We start from the raw sequence: 13,709 nt of genomic DNA on the forward strand, positions 1-13,709 counted from the left end.
GTTTACCGTAACGTAATGTCATAAGGAAATCACCAGGAGGCAGTCCAGCTGGATGTTTACCGTAACGTAATGTCATAAGGAAATCACCAGGAGGCAGGCAGGGGGTCCAGCTGGATGTTTACCGTAACGTAATGTCATAAGGAAATCACCAGGAGGCAGGGAGGGAGTCCAGCTGGATGTTTACCGTAACGTAATGTCATAAGGAAATCACCAGGAGGCAGTCCAGCTGGATGTTTACCGTAACGTAATGTCATAAGGAAATCACCAGGAGGCAGGGAGGGAGTCCAGCTGGATGTTTCCCGTAACGTAATGTCATAAGGAAATCACCAGGAGGCAGGGAGGGGGTCCAGCTGGATGTTTACCATAACGTAATGTCATAAGGAAATCACCAGGAGGCAGGGAGGGAGTCCAGCTGGATGTTTACCGTAACGTAATGTCATAAGGAAATCACCAGGAGGCAGTCCAGCTGGATGTTTACCGTAACGTAATGTCATAAGGAAATCACCAGGAGGCAGTCCAGCTGGATGTTTACCGTAACGTAATGTCATAAGGAAATCACCAGGAGGCAGTCCAGCTGGATGTTTACCGTAACGTAATGTCATAAGGAAATCACCAGGAGGCAGGGAGGGAGTCCAGCTGGATGTTTACCGTAACGTAATGTCATAAGGAAATCACCAGGAGGCAGGGAGGGAGTCCAGCTGGATGTTTACCATAACGTAATGTCATAAGGAAATCACCAGGAGGCAGGGAGGGAGTCCAGCTGGATGTTTACCATAACGTAATGTCATAAGGAAATCACCAGGAGGCAGTCCAGCTGGATGTTTACCGTAACGTAATGTCATAAGGAAATCACCAGGAGGCAGTCCAGCTGGATGTTTACCGTAACGTAATGTCATAAGGAAATCACCAGGAGGCAGTCCAGCTGGATGTTTACCGTAACGTAATGTCATAAGGAAATCACCAGGAGGCAGTCCAGCTGGATGTTTACCGTAACGTAATGTCATAAGGAAATCACCAGGAGGCAGTCCAGCTGGATGTTTACCGTAACGTAATGTCATAAGGAAATCACCAGGAGGCAGGGAGGGAGTCCAGCTGGATGTTTACCGTAACGTAATGTCATAAGGAAATCACCAGGAGGCAGGGAGGCAGTCCAGCTGGATGTTTACCGTAACGTAATGTCATAAGGAAATCACCAGGAGGCAGGGAGGGAGTCCAGCTGGATGTTTACCGTAACGTAATGTCATAAGGAAATCACCAGGAGGCAGGGAGGGAGTCCAGCTGGATGTTTACCGTAACGTAATGTCATAAGGAAATCACCAGGAGGCAGGGAGGGAGTCCAGCTGGATGTTTACCGTAACGTAATGTCATAAGGAAATCACCAGGAGGCAGGGAGGGAGTCCAGCTGGATGTTTACCATAACGTAATGTCATAAGGAAATCACCAGGAGGCAGGGAGGGAGTCCAGCTGGATGTTTACCGTAACGTAATGTCATAAGGAAATCACCAGGAGGCAGGGAGGGAGTCCAGCTGGATGTTTACCGTAACGTAATGTCATAAGGAAATCACCAGGAGGCAGTCCAGCTGGATGTTTACCGTAACGTAATGTCATAAGGAAATCACCAGGAGGCAGGGAGGGAGTCCAGCTGGATGTTTACCGTAACGTAATGTCATAAGGAAATCACCAGGAGGCAGGGAGGGAGTCCAGCTGGATGTTTACCATAACGTAATGTCATAAGGAAATCACCAGGAGGCAGGGAGGGAGTCCAGCTGGATGTTTACCGTAACGTAATGTCATAAGGAAATCACCAGGAGGCAGGGAGGGAGTCCAGCTGGATGTTTACCGTAACGTAATGTCATAAGGAAATCACCAGGAGGCAGTCCAGCTGGATGTTTACCGTAACGTAATGTCATAAGGAAATCACCAGGAGGCAGGGAGGGGGTCCAGCTGGATGTTTACCGTAACGTAATGTCATAAGGAAATCACCAGGAGGCAGGGAGGGGGTCCAGCTGGATGTTTACCGTAACGTAATGTCATAAGGAAATCACCAAGAGGCAGGGAGGGGGTCCAGCTGGATGTTTACCGTAACGTAATGTCATAAGGAAATCACCAGGAGGCAGGGAGGGAGTCCAGCTGGATGTTTACCGTAACGTAATGTCATAAGGAAATCACCAGGAGGCAGGGAGGGAGTCCAGCTGGATGTTTACCGTAACGTAATGTCATAAGGAAATCACCAGGAGGCAGTCCAGCTGGATGTTTACCGTAACGTAATGTCATAAGGAAATCACCAGGAGGCAGGGAGGCAGTCCAGCTGGATGTTTACCGTAACGTAATGTCATAAGGAAATCACCAGGAGGCAGGGAGGGAGTCCAGCTGGATGTTTACCGTAACGTAATGTCATAAGGAAATCACCAGGAGGCAGGGAGGGAGTCCAGCTGGATGTTTACCGTAACGTAATGTCATAAGGAAATCATCTTTCTTCATGGCATTTCTGTTCTATCATCTGTGCTAACTCTGCACTCTAAATACAAATAAAACAATGATTGAAAATGTTACATTTCACTTCGTAGTTCCGTGTAGCTCAGTTGGTAGAGCATGGCGCTTGCAACGCCAGGGTTGTGGGTTCGATTCGATTCCCACGGGGGGCCAGTATGAAAAATGTATGCACTCACTAACTGTAAAATCGCTCTGGATAAGAGCGTCTGCTAAATGACAAAAATATAAAAATATTTTCAATTCGATACATAGCCTATCATGAAAACGGATACTAACTAAGAATAGCTCTACATATTCTGACATAGGAACATGCTGGGATTACCTGTCAGAATACATTTAATCCCAGATTACATGTAACCTAGTGGTTGTTTCTGACAAACCCAAATCCTGGGTCTACATCAACCCTGGCTTGCCTCTACCTCTGCCCCGCCCAAAACACTACACACACACACACAACACTGTCTACAACACTACACACACAACACTGTCCACTACACTACACACACAACACTGTCCACTACACTGCATACAGTGCATTCGGAAAGTATTCAGACCCCTTGACCTTTTCCACATTTTGTTACGTTACAGCCTTATTCTAAAATGGATTAAATAAAATAAAAATCTCATAAATATACACACAGTACCCCATAATGACAAAGCGAAAACCGTTTTTTATACTTAATTTTTTTAAAATAAAATACACTTTTTACATAACTAGTCACACCCTTTGCTATGAGACTCGAAAATGAGCTCAGGTGCATCCTGTTTCCACTGACCATCCTTGAGATGTTTCTACAACTTGATTGGAGTCCACCTGTGGTAAATTCAATTGACCGGCCAAACTGAGCAATCGGGGGAGAAGGACCTTGGTCAGGGAGGTGACCAAGAACCCGATGGTCACTCTGACAGAGCTCCAGAGTTCCTCTGTGGAGATGGGAGAACCTTCCAGAAGGACAACCATCTCTGCAGCACTCCACCAATCAGGCCTATATGGTAGAGTGGCCAGACGGAAGCCACTCCTCGGTAAAAAGCACATGACAGCCCGCTTGGAGTTTGCCAAAAGGCACCTAAAGGTCTGTCACACCACGTGAAACAAGATTCTCTGGTCTGATGAAACCAAAATTGAACTCTTTGGCCTGAATGCCAAGCGTCACGTCTGGAGGAAACCTGGCACCATCCCTACGGTGAAGCATGGTGGTGGCAGCATCATGCTGTGGATATGTTTTTCAGCGGCAGGGACTGGGAGACTAGTCAGGATCGAGGGAAAGACGAACGGAATACAGAGTGATCCTTAATGAAAACCTGCTCCAGAGCGCTCAGGACCTCAGACTGGGGCGAAGGTTCACCTTTCAACAGGACAACGACCCGAAGCACACAGCCAAGACAACGCAGGAGTGGCTTCGGGACAAGTCTCTGAATGTCCTTGAGCGGCCCAGCCAGAGCCTGGACTTGAACCCGATCGAACATCTCTGGAGAGACCTGAAAATAGCTGTGCAGCAACGCTCCCTATCCAACCTGACAGAGCTTGTGAGGATCTGCAGAGAAGAATGGGAGAAACTCCCCAAATACAGGTGTGCCAAGCTTGTAGCGTCATACCCAAGAAGACTCGAGGCTGTAATCGCTGCCAAAGGTGCTTCAACAAAGTACTGAGTAAAGGGTCTGAATACGTATGTAAATGTGATATCCGTTTTTTATTTGTAATACATTTGCAAAAATTTATAAAAAAACAGTTTTTGCTTCGTCATTATGGGGTATTGTGTGTAGATTGATAAGGGGGAAAAAACAATGTAATCAACTTTAGAATAAGGCTGTAACGTAACAAAATGTGGAAAAAGTCAAGGGGTCTGAATACTTTCTGAATGCACTGTACATAACACTGTCCATAACTCCACATAAACACTGTCCATAACTCCACATAAACACTGTCCATAACTCCACATAAACACTGTCCATAACTCCACATAAACACTGTCCATAACTCCACATAAACACTGTCCATAACTCTACATAAACACTGTCCATATCTCCACATAAACACTGTCCATAACACCACATAAACACTGTCCATAACACCACATAAACACTGTCCATAACACCACATAAACACTGTCCATAACACCACATAAACACTGTCCATAACTCCACATAAACACTGTCCATAACACTACATAAACACCACATAAACACTGTCCATAACACCACATAAACACTGTCCATAACTCCACATAAACACTGTCCATAACTCCACATAAACACTGTCCATAACACTACATTAACACTACATAAACACTGTCCATAACTCCACATAAACACTACATAACATACCAGAGAGCTATCCTACGAAGCACACTAGATCTACTCGGGTTTTTCTAAAGCTAACCAGGTTCCGTTAGCTTCACATTGATTCCAGCTCTCAGGCTTCATCCGTACTACGACGGTGGCTAACGCTCGTCCGCCTGCCTCTAACTCTAGCAGGCTTGTAACTGCGCCTGCGTGTCTCACATGGCTAGTCGAACGCCAAACAATGCTGAAACATCAATCCATGGGCGCGTCGGTGCCACATTTTAAAATTTGTGCCAAAATCAAAATGAAAGAAAAGTTATCTTGTAAATTCAGCAGGCTTATGGTGTGAAATATTATTTCAGAAGTGCCGTCTTTATGTTATGACTTATCGATAATGCCGTCTTTGGCGTGCTTATCAATGCATGCACGAGCACATTTCGACCCACTCCCATCGCTCCTTTAATCTGTGGAACAGCTTGTTGTGTTGTGGCCATAGACATCATCCATAGAAGGGTTTTGGAACCTCTGGCCCTGGTAATTTGACTGTTAAAAACACCATTGGTACACTAGCAATGGCTGCCTGTCTCGACTTGAATGGGAACTGCCATCTATGGATTATATATGTTTATGGTTGGTTGTGGCTGTCAGTTTTGCCTTCAGCAAATTTCTAAATACAATCGTGCGAAAAACATACAGATTGGAAAGCAAATGCGTCATGTGATATTTTAACAGCACTTGTTAAAAAAACATTTGATTAATAAAATATTTTAAAATCAGTCTTCCTGAAATGGAGAGGAGGATGATGCAATCTTTGTGAAAGGGAGGGAATCTGATTTCAGCTCTGACACTTCATTCAGGATAAATGGAGTGAGACCTGAGAAAGCCTGCCCTGGAGAAGCTTAGTTCTGAAGGATTTGTTGCCATAGAAATGTACCTGGCTAAAAAAGGTGAGCCACTTTCGTATAACTGGTTATCCTGAGTTGAACTCAAGAGTTGCCTCGCTAACTCCTCAAACCCTGTACGTAATATTCCCCTCTGGGTCTCTCCCCAACTGACCTACATTACTCACGCAACCTCCACACACACACACACACACACACACACACACACACAAACACCCTTCCTCTCCAACTCTCTCCCCTCTCAGAGCAACTCCCCTCCCATTGCCCGCAGACATGCCTGACCTCAGCTACATCCCATTAAAGGAGTGTTTGGGACCTGCCTGACCTCAGCTACATCCCATTAAAGGAGTGTTTAGGACCTGCCTGACCTCTGCTACATCCCATTAAAGGAGTGTTTAGGACCTGCCTGACCTCAGCTACATCCCATTAAAGGAGTGTTTAGGACCTGCCTGACCTCAGCTACATCCCATTAAAGGAGTGTTTGGGACCTGCCTGACCTCTGCTACATCCCATTAAAGGAGTGTTTAGGACCTGCCTGACCTCAGCTACATCCCATTAAAGGAGTGTTTGGGACCTGCCTGACCTCAGCTACATCCCATTAAAGGAGTGTTTAGGACCTGCCTGACCTCAGCTACATCCCATTAAAGGAGTGTTTAGGACCTGCCTGACCTCTGCTACATCCCATTAAAGGAGTGTTTAGGACCTGCCTGACCGGGCCGACCTCTAACACACAGCTTGACCTCTACTGACACACCAATAAAGACGTGTTTAGGACCGGTGCCACACAGCAGGAAAAGCCATAACACATCAACCAGATTAAAAACAAGAGTTTTATGTTAGTCCTGCCTGTGGTTAGTCGGTCCAACCAACATGAACACGTTTCCACATTACACGCGCAATATAAATGCCCATTCTGATCCTGCCTGTGGTTAGTAGGTCCAAACAACATGAACACGTTTCCACATTACACGCGCAATATAAATGCCCACTCTGATCCTGCCTGTGGTTAGTCGGTCCAACCAACATGAACACGTTTCCAAATTACACGCGCAATATAAATGCCCATTCTGATCCTGCCTGTGGTTAGTAGGTCCAAACAACATGAACACGTTTCCACATTACACGCGCAATATAAATGCCCACTCTGATCCTGCCTGTGGTTAGTCGGTCCAACCAACATGAACACGTTTCCACATTACACGCGCAATATAAATGCCCATTCTGATCCTGCACTGTGTTAGCGGTAAAACTCACAACTGCAAATTAGTGAACCACTTCCACCACAAGCAAACACTACAATTATTTAAGAGCTATTGGAATTTGTAACTAAAAGGAATGCAAATCTCCCTCTCTCTCTCTCTCTCTCTCTCTAACCAATTAGCAAAGAGTTGACACATCAATCGAACACTTCTAACCATAGACACACCACACCAGATCAGGTCCCACCTACACTTGAGCGATGTTAGTAGTTAGTCTCTAGCGGCTACATTGCTATTGGACATTGCTAACTACATTCTAACTAGTGTCTGGCTACAGGCTCCAGATCATGCTACAGGCCCATTGGTTTCTACCTCCAGTTACCTGTGATGATGGCTGGATCCATCCAGCTGGTCGTGCCCGTCCCAGAGCTCCCGTCCCAGCTAAGGCTATGTGACACGCCCCCCGGACCACCAGACCCTGGTCCCGACACTGACCCGGCCCCCGGCCCGAAGCCCAGCGGCGGCCCCGTGTGGTGAACACTGGACGAAGAGGAGGAGGAGGAGGAAGAGGAGGAGGAGGAGTTGGGCGGCAGCCCGCCAAAGCTGATGTTGATGTTTGGCAGTAGTGTCCTAAGGGCCTGCTGGCACTCCTTAATGTTTCTATGCTGATCTAGTGAAACCCCCCCAACACCACCACTGCTTTCTGCTGCACACAGAGACACACAGAGACACACAGAGACACACAGAGACACACAGACACACAGAGACACAGACACACAGAGACACACAGAGACACAACAACCTCTTAGACCACAGAGGGCAGGAGAGTCAAAGATGCCACTTCTCAAAACTCTATTCATGTCAATTCAAAATTCAACAAAGACAACATGCAGTATATGTAAATACATTGACACTCTAATCAAGACAATCTGCTCAAAACCATAATCATACCAAAGAACACCACACATACACTTTATAGCAATTAGGCTACTAAATTGTGACTCCAACTAAATTACACTACTTATCAAAAAGACAAACACACTAAGAAATCTCCTCCATATCTATACTGCACAACATTACACAGAGAGAGAGAGAGAGAGAGGAGAGAGACAGAGAGACAGAGAGACAGAGAGAGAGAGAGAGAGAGAGAGAGAGAGAGAGACAGAGAGAAACAGAGAGAGAGAGAGAGAGAGAGAGAGAGAGACAGAGAGAGTGAGAGACAGCGAGACAGAGACAGTGAGAGACAGTGAGAGACAGTGAGAGACAGTGAGAGACAGTGAGAGACAGAGAGAGACAGAGACAGAGAAAGAGAGACAGAGACAGAGAGAGACAGCGAGACAGAGACAGTGAGAGACAGTGAGAGACAGAGAGAGAGAAAGAGAGAGAGAGAGAGAGAGAGACAGAGAGACAGAAAGAGAGAGAGAGCGAGACAGAGAGAGACAGAGAGAGAGAATGAGGGAGGAGGAGACTGGGGTGAGGGAGAAGGAGACTGGGGTGAGGGAGAAGGAGACTGGGGTGAGGGAGGAGGGGTTGTGGTGAGGGAGGGGTTGTGGTGAGGAAGGAGGAGCCTGGTGTGAGGAAGGAGGAGCCTGGTGTGAGGAAGGAGGAGCCTGGTGTGAGGAAGGAGGAGCCTGGGGTGAGGAAGGAGGAGCCTGGGGTGAGGGAGGAGGAGCCTGGGGTGAGGGAGGAGGCGTTGTGGTGAGGGAGATGGAGATGAGCTGCCTCTCCTCTCCTCGGTCTCACAGCCTCTCCTCCGTCTCACAGCCTCTCCTCCGTCTCACAGCCTCTCCTCCGTCTCACAGCCTCTCCTCCGTCTCACAGCCTCTCCTCCGTCTCACAGCCTCTCCTCCGTCTCACAGCCTCTCCTCGGTCTCACAGCCTCTCCTCTGTCTCACAGCCTCTCATCTTTCGGCCTCACAGCCTCTCCTCGGTATCACAGCCTCTCCTCGGTCTCACAGCCTCTCCTCCGTCTCACAGCCTCTCCTCCGTCTCACAGCCTCTCCTCCGTCTCACAGCCTCTCCTCTTTCTGTCTCACAGCCTCTCCTCTTTCTGTCTCACAGCCTCTCCTCTTTCTGTCTCACAGCCTCTCCTCTTTCTGTCTCACAGCCTCTCCTCTTTCTGTCTCACAGCCTCTCCTCTTTCTGTCTCACAGCCTCTCCTCTTTCTGTCTCACAGCCTCTCCTCTTTCTGTCTCACAGCCTCTCCTCTTTCTGTCTCACAGCCTCTCCTCGGTCTCACAGCCTCTCCTCTTTCGGTCTCACAGCCTCTCCTCTTTCGGTCTCACAGCCTCTCCTCTTTCGGTCTCACAGCCTCTCCTCTTTCGGTCTCACAGCCTCTCCTCTTTCGGCCTCACAGCCTCTCCTCTTTCGGTCTCACAGCCTCTCCTCTTTCGGTCTCACAGCCTCTCCTCTTTCGGTCTCACAGCCTCTCCTCTTTCGGTCTCACAGCCTCTCCTCTTTCGCTCTCACAGCCTCTCCTCTTTCGGCCTCACAGCCTCTCCTCTTTCGGGCTCACAGCCTCTCCTCTTTCGGGCTCACAACCTCTCCTCGGGCTCACAGCCTCTCCTCGGGCTCACAGCCTCTCCTCGGGCTCACAGCCTCTCCTCTTTCGGTCTCACAGCCTCTCCTCTTTCGGTCTCACAGCCTCTCCTCGGGCTCACAGCCTCTCCTCTTTCGGTCTCACAGCCTCTCCTCTTTCGGTCTCACAGCCTCTCCTCTTTCGGTCTCACAGCCTCTCCTCTTTCGGTCTCACAGCCTCTCCTCGGTCTCACAGCCTCTCCTCCGTCTCACAGCCTCTCCTCCGTCTCACAGCCTCTCCTCGGTCTCACAGCCTCTCCTCTTTCGGTCTCACAGTCTGATGTTGGATTGTTAGGAAGGAGGTGGGGGTAAGCTGCTGTAACCCTCCAGCTTTCCCCACAGGACCAACTAGCTGCCTCTGTGCATCATTCACAGTGCTGTAACCCTCCAGCTTTAACCCACAGGACCAACTAGCTGCCTCTGTGCATCATTCACAGTGCTGTAACCCTCCTGCTTTAACCCACAGGACCAACTAGCTGCCTCTGTGCATCATTCACAGTGCTGTAACCCTCCTGCTTTACCCACAGGACCAACTAGCTGCCTCTGTGCATCATTCACAGTGCTGTAACCCTCCAGCTTTCCCCACAGGACCAACTAGCTGCCTCTGTGCATCATTCACAGTGCTGTAACCCTCCAGCTTTCCCCACAGGACCAACTAGCTGCCTCTGTGCATCATTCACAGTGATGTAACCCTCCTGCTTTACCCACAGGACCAACTAGCTGCCTCTGTGCATCATTCACAGTGCTGTAACCCTCCAGCTTTCCCCACAGGACCAACTAGCTGCCTCTGTGCATCATTCACAGTGCTGTAACCCTCCAGCTTTCCCCACAGGACCAACCAGCTGCCTCTGTGCATCATTCACAGTGCTGTAACCCTCCAGCTTTCCCCACAGGACCAACTAGCTGCCTCTGTGCATCATTCACAGTGCTGTAACCCTCCAGCTTTCCCCACAGGACCAACCAGCTGCCTCTGTGCATCATTCACAGTGCTGTAACCCTCCAGCTTTCCCCACAGGACCAACCAGCTGCCTCTGTGCATCATTCACAGTGCTGTAACCCTCCAGCTTTCCCCACAGGACCAACTAGCTGCCTCTGTGCATCATTCACAGTGATGTAACCCTGCAGCTTTCCCCACAGGACCAACTAGCTGCCTCTGTGCATCATTCACAGTGCTGTAACCCTCCAGCTTTCCCCACAGGACCAACTAGCTGCCTCTGTGCATCATTCACAGTGCTGTAACCCTCCAGCTTTCCCCACAGGACCAACCAGCTGCCTCTGTGCATCATTCACAGTGCTGTAACCCTCCAGCTTTCCCCACAGGACCAACCAGCTGCCTCTGTGCATCATTCACAGTGCTGTAACCCTCCAGCTTTCCCCACAGGACCAACTAGCTGCCTCTGTGCATCATTCACAGTGATGTAACCCTGCAGCTTTACCCACAGGACCAACTAGCTGCCTACGCTACCCTGCCTCCGACCTCCGCTGCCCAAAAAAGACATATTTCACAAAAAGTTCATGAGGCTTCATCCTCAGCCGGACAGGCCATCCCAGGGGACACCTCAGAGCGGAGCGAGGCAGACAGCATCCAGGAGAAGGGAAGCTACAAAGGTGTAATTGAACTCTCTGTCCGCAGCAAAACACAACACAGAGGAGGAGGAGGAGGAGAGAACTGCCCCGTATAAACATGCACCTGACTAAATTATCATGTGGTTGTAAGAGAGGCTGGGGGATTGGGGGGAGTTGGGAGGGAGGGTAGTAATGTCAGCCAAAAAGCTCAGTGGCTCGCTGTGAGTTATGACTTGACAGTCAGAGCACACGCAACACTGCAGGCTAAACTACCACAACAATGAGAGGCTGGTCAGTCCAACAGCACCTGCTTTCAAAATGGAGACTGTTGGGAGGGATGGAGGGATGGGCTGTGCTGCTGTCTGCAGTGCCTTCTCTGGGTGTATTCATCTCTATGGGGTGTATTCATCTCAATGGGGTGTATTCATCTCAATGGGGTGTATTCATCTCAATGTGGTGTATTCATCTCAATGGGGTGTATTCATCTCAATGGGGTGTATTCATCTCAGTATCTGGATGTGGTGTATTCATCTCAGTATCTGGATGTGGTGTATTCATCTCAGTATCTGGATGTGGTGTATTCATCTCAGTGTGTGGATGTGGTACCTGGGGCGGCAGGTAGCTTAGTGGTTAAGAGCGTTGTGCCAGTAACCGAAAGGTCGCTGGTTCTAATCCCCGAGCCGACTAGGTGAAAAATATGTCGATGTGCCCTTGAGCAAGGCACTTAACCCTAAATTGCTCCTGTAAGTCGCTCTGGATAAGAGCGTCTGCTAAATGACTAAAATGTAAAATGTATAACTATCTCCCAGACAGTTTATAGATGTGCAGGGCTCGACGTTAAAGCTTGTCCTCTTGTCCTGGACAAGAAGAATATAGATATATAAAAAACACAATATCAAACAATTACTCCGATCAGAATTGGATCAGCAAGGCAAAACATTGGAATAATATTCCACTCTAGTTTTCATGTAGTCCTACATAAATAAATAAAAAGCCTACATGTCATACACAAAAAAAGTATGGATTAAAGTATAAAAGATGATATTTGGATAAAAGCGTCTGCTAAATGGTATATTATTATACATAGCGTAGGTGATATGCATATTGGCTACAGCCTCACGTCCAAACCCATGCTGACATTAGCGAGGAGCCAGAAAATGGAGCCAAAACTTTAAAATGAGACTTTTAGTTACATAAATGCAGGCCAGTCATGATTGACAAATATAATGAAGGATAACAGTCATTTCTAAAAAGGCTTGATTCTGTCGACATACTCCAGGCACCATTCGTTCAGATTAAAAATGGTCACAAGACCGGAGAGTGAAGGAGAGTGCCTGTTGCGTAGAGCACGTCGCCCATCTTGAATTTGAGCGGAGGTGGTCAGCGTTTTGAAACTATTTATCTAACCATCAACTTAACTATTTAAAACCTGGGTTGTTTTCAAATCATTTTATAAAGCATGTGTTCCCTTGTTTCAAAGTAGCCTTGCCAAAATATGACCATAGAAATCAGCATGATCATTACACAGGTGCACCTTGTGCTGGGGACAATAAAAGGCCTCTAAAATGTGCATTTTTCCCCCCCCACAACACTCAATGCCACAGATGTCTCAAGTTTTGAGGGAGCGCGCAACTGGCATGCTGACTGCAGGTAATGTCCACCAGAGCTGTTGCCATAAAGAATTGAATGTTCATTTCTCTACCATAAGCCACATCCAACGTTGTTTTAGAGAATTTGGCAGTACGTCCAACCGGCCTCACAACCGCTGACCACGTGTAACCACGCCAACCCGGGACCGCCACATCCGGCTTCTTCACGTCTTCATCGTCTGAGACCAGCCACCCGGACAGCTGATGAAACTGAGGAGTATTTCTGTCTGTAATAAACCCCTTTTGTGGTGGAAAAACGGATTCTGATTGGCTAGGCCTGCCCTCCCAGGCAAACCCCTGCCCAGTCATGTGAAATCCATAGATTAGGGCTTAATTTATTTATTTCCATTGACTGATTCCCTTCTATGAACTGTAACTCAGTAAAATCGTTGAAACGGTTGTGTTTATATTTTTCTTCAGTATAGTACTAATGTTGTGTGGCCCATCTTAGCAGTACTATGAAATAGCCAACGTTAGGGTGGTCCATCAACGTCAACGTCAGCAAGAGCTAGGATGCCTCCCAACTGGACAACCAACGCAGGGAGAAGATCTCGCAGTGTCAAGAAAAACACTTGACTGATCAAATCAGGAGAGACGACGACGACCTCCTCTCTAAAACATAACGTCAAGCCTCCAGTTGAGCTCAGTACCCCGGCTGTGATGTCCATTCAACCCCGGCCAACCTGCTTCCTCTCATTTCAATATGCTAGTCAGGCATGAGATACAGACAGGGGAGCGCGGCTGGCGTTATCAGCACCTACAGTATGTCGTTTCATTTGTATCCTCAGACACAAAAACAGCCACGTCATGTTTTATTCATCAGATAAAACCAGCTACGTCATGTTTTATTTATCAGATGAGAGCCAGAGAGAGAGAGAGCTTCAATATTAAATAAATGTTAACACATTAGGATGCATCTATAACAGCAGGCCTACTCCCTAGTCCCTATACAGTCAACTAGCTCCAGAGAATAGGGTGGCTTTGGGATGTAGCCATTAGCTAGGCGCGGCTGGTCTTTGTTTTATGATATTCCTATTTAG

At 47.9% G+C, this 13,709-nt stretch overlaps 1 protein-coding gene across 3 annotated transcripts in view; it reads right to left on the reverse strand.

Moving 5' to 3' along the window:
• The window catches only part of LOC311126152 (CCR4-NOT transcription complex subunit 4-like), a 74,155-nt gene that overhangs the window by 4,013 nt on the left and 56,433 nt on the right, over window positions 1–13,709 (reverse strand). The window contains exon 12 of one of the 3 annotated variants that reach the window (XM_084200169.1): window positions 7,260–7,583. The exons of the other annotated variants lie outside the window; for them this stretch is intronic. Within the exon in view, the coding sequence (XP_084056295.1) occupies window positions 7,260–7,583 (324 nt within the window). The remainder of the gene's footprint in view (window positions 1–7,259; window positions 7,584–13,709) is intronic. 3 annotated transcript variants of the gene reach the window in all.

This window comes from Coregonus lavaretus (assembly GCF_964263955.1).
Source record: "Coregonus lavaretus genome assembly, contig: HAP1_SCAFFOLD_296, whole genome shotgun sequence".
Classification (NCBI taxonomy): domain Eukaryota; kingdom Metazoa; phylum Chordata; class Actinopteri; order Salmoniformes; family Salmonidae; genus Coregonus; species Coregonus lavaretus.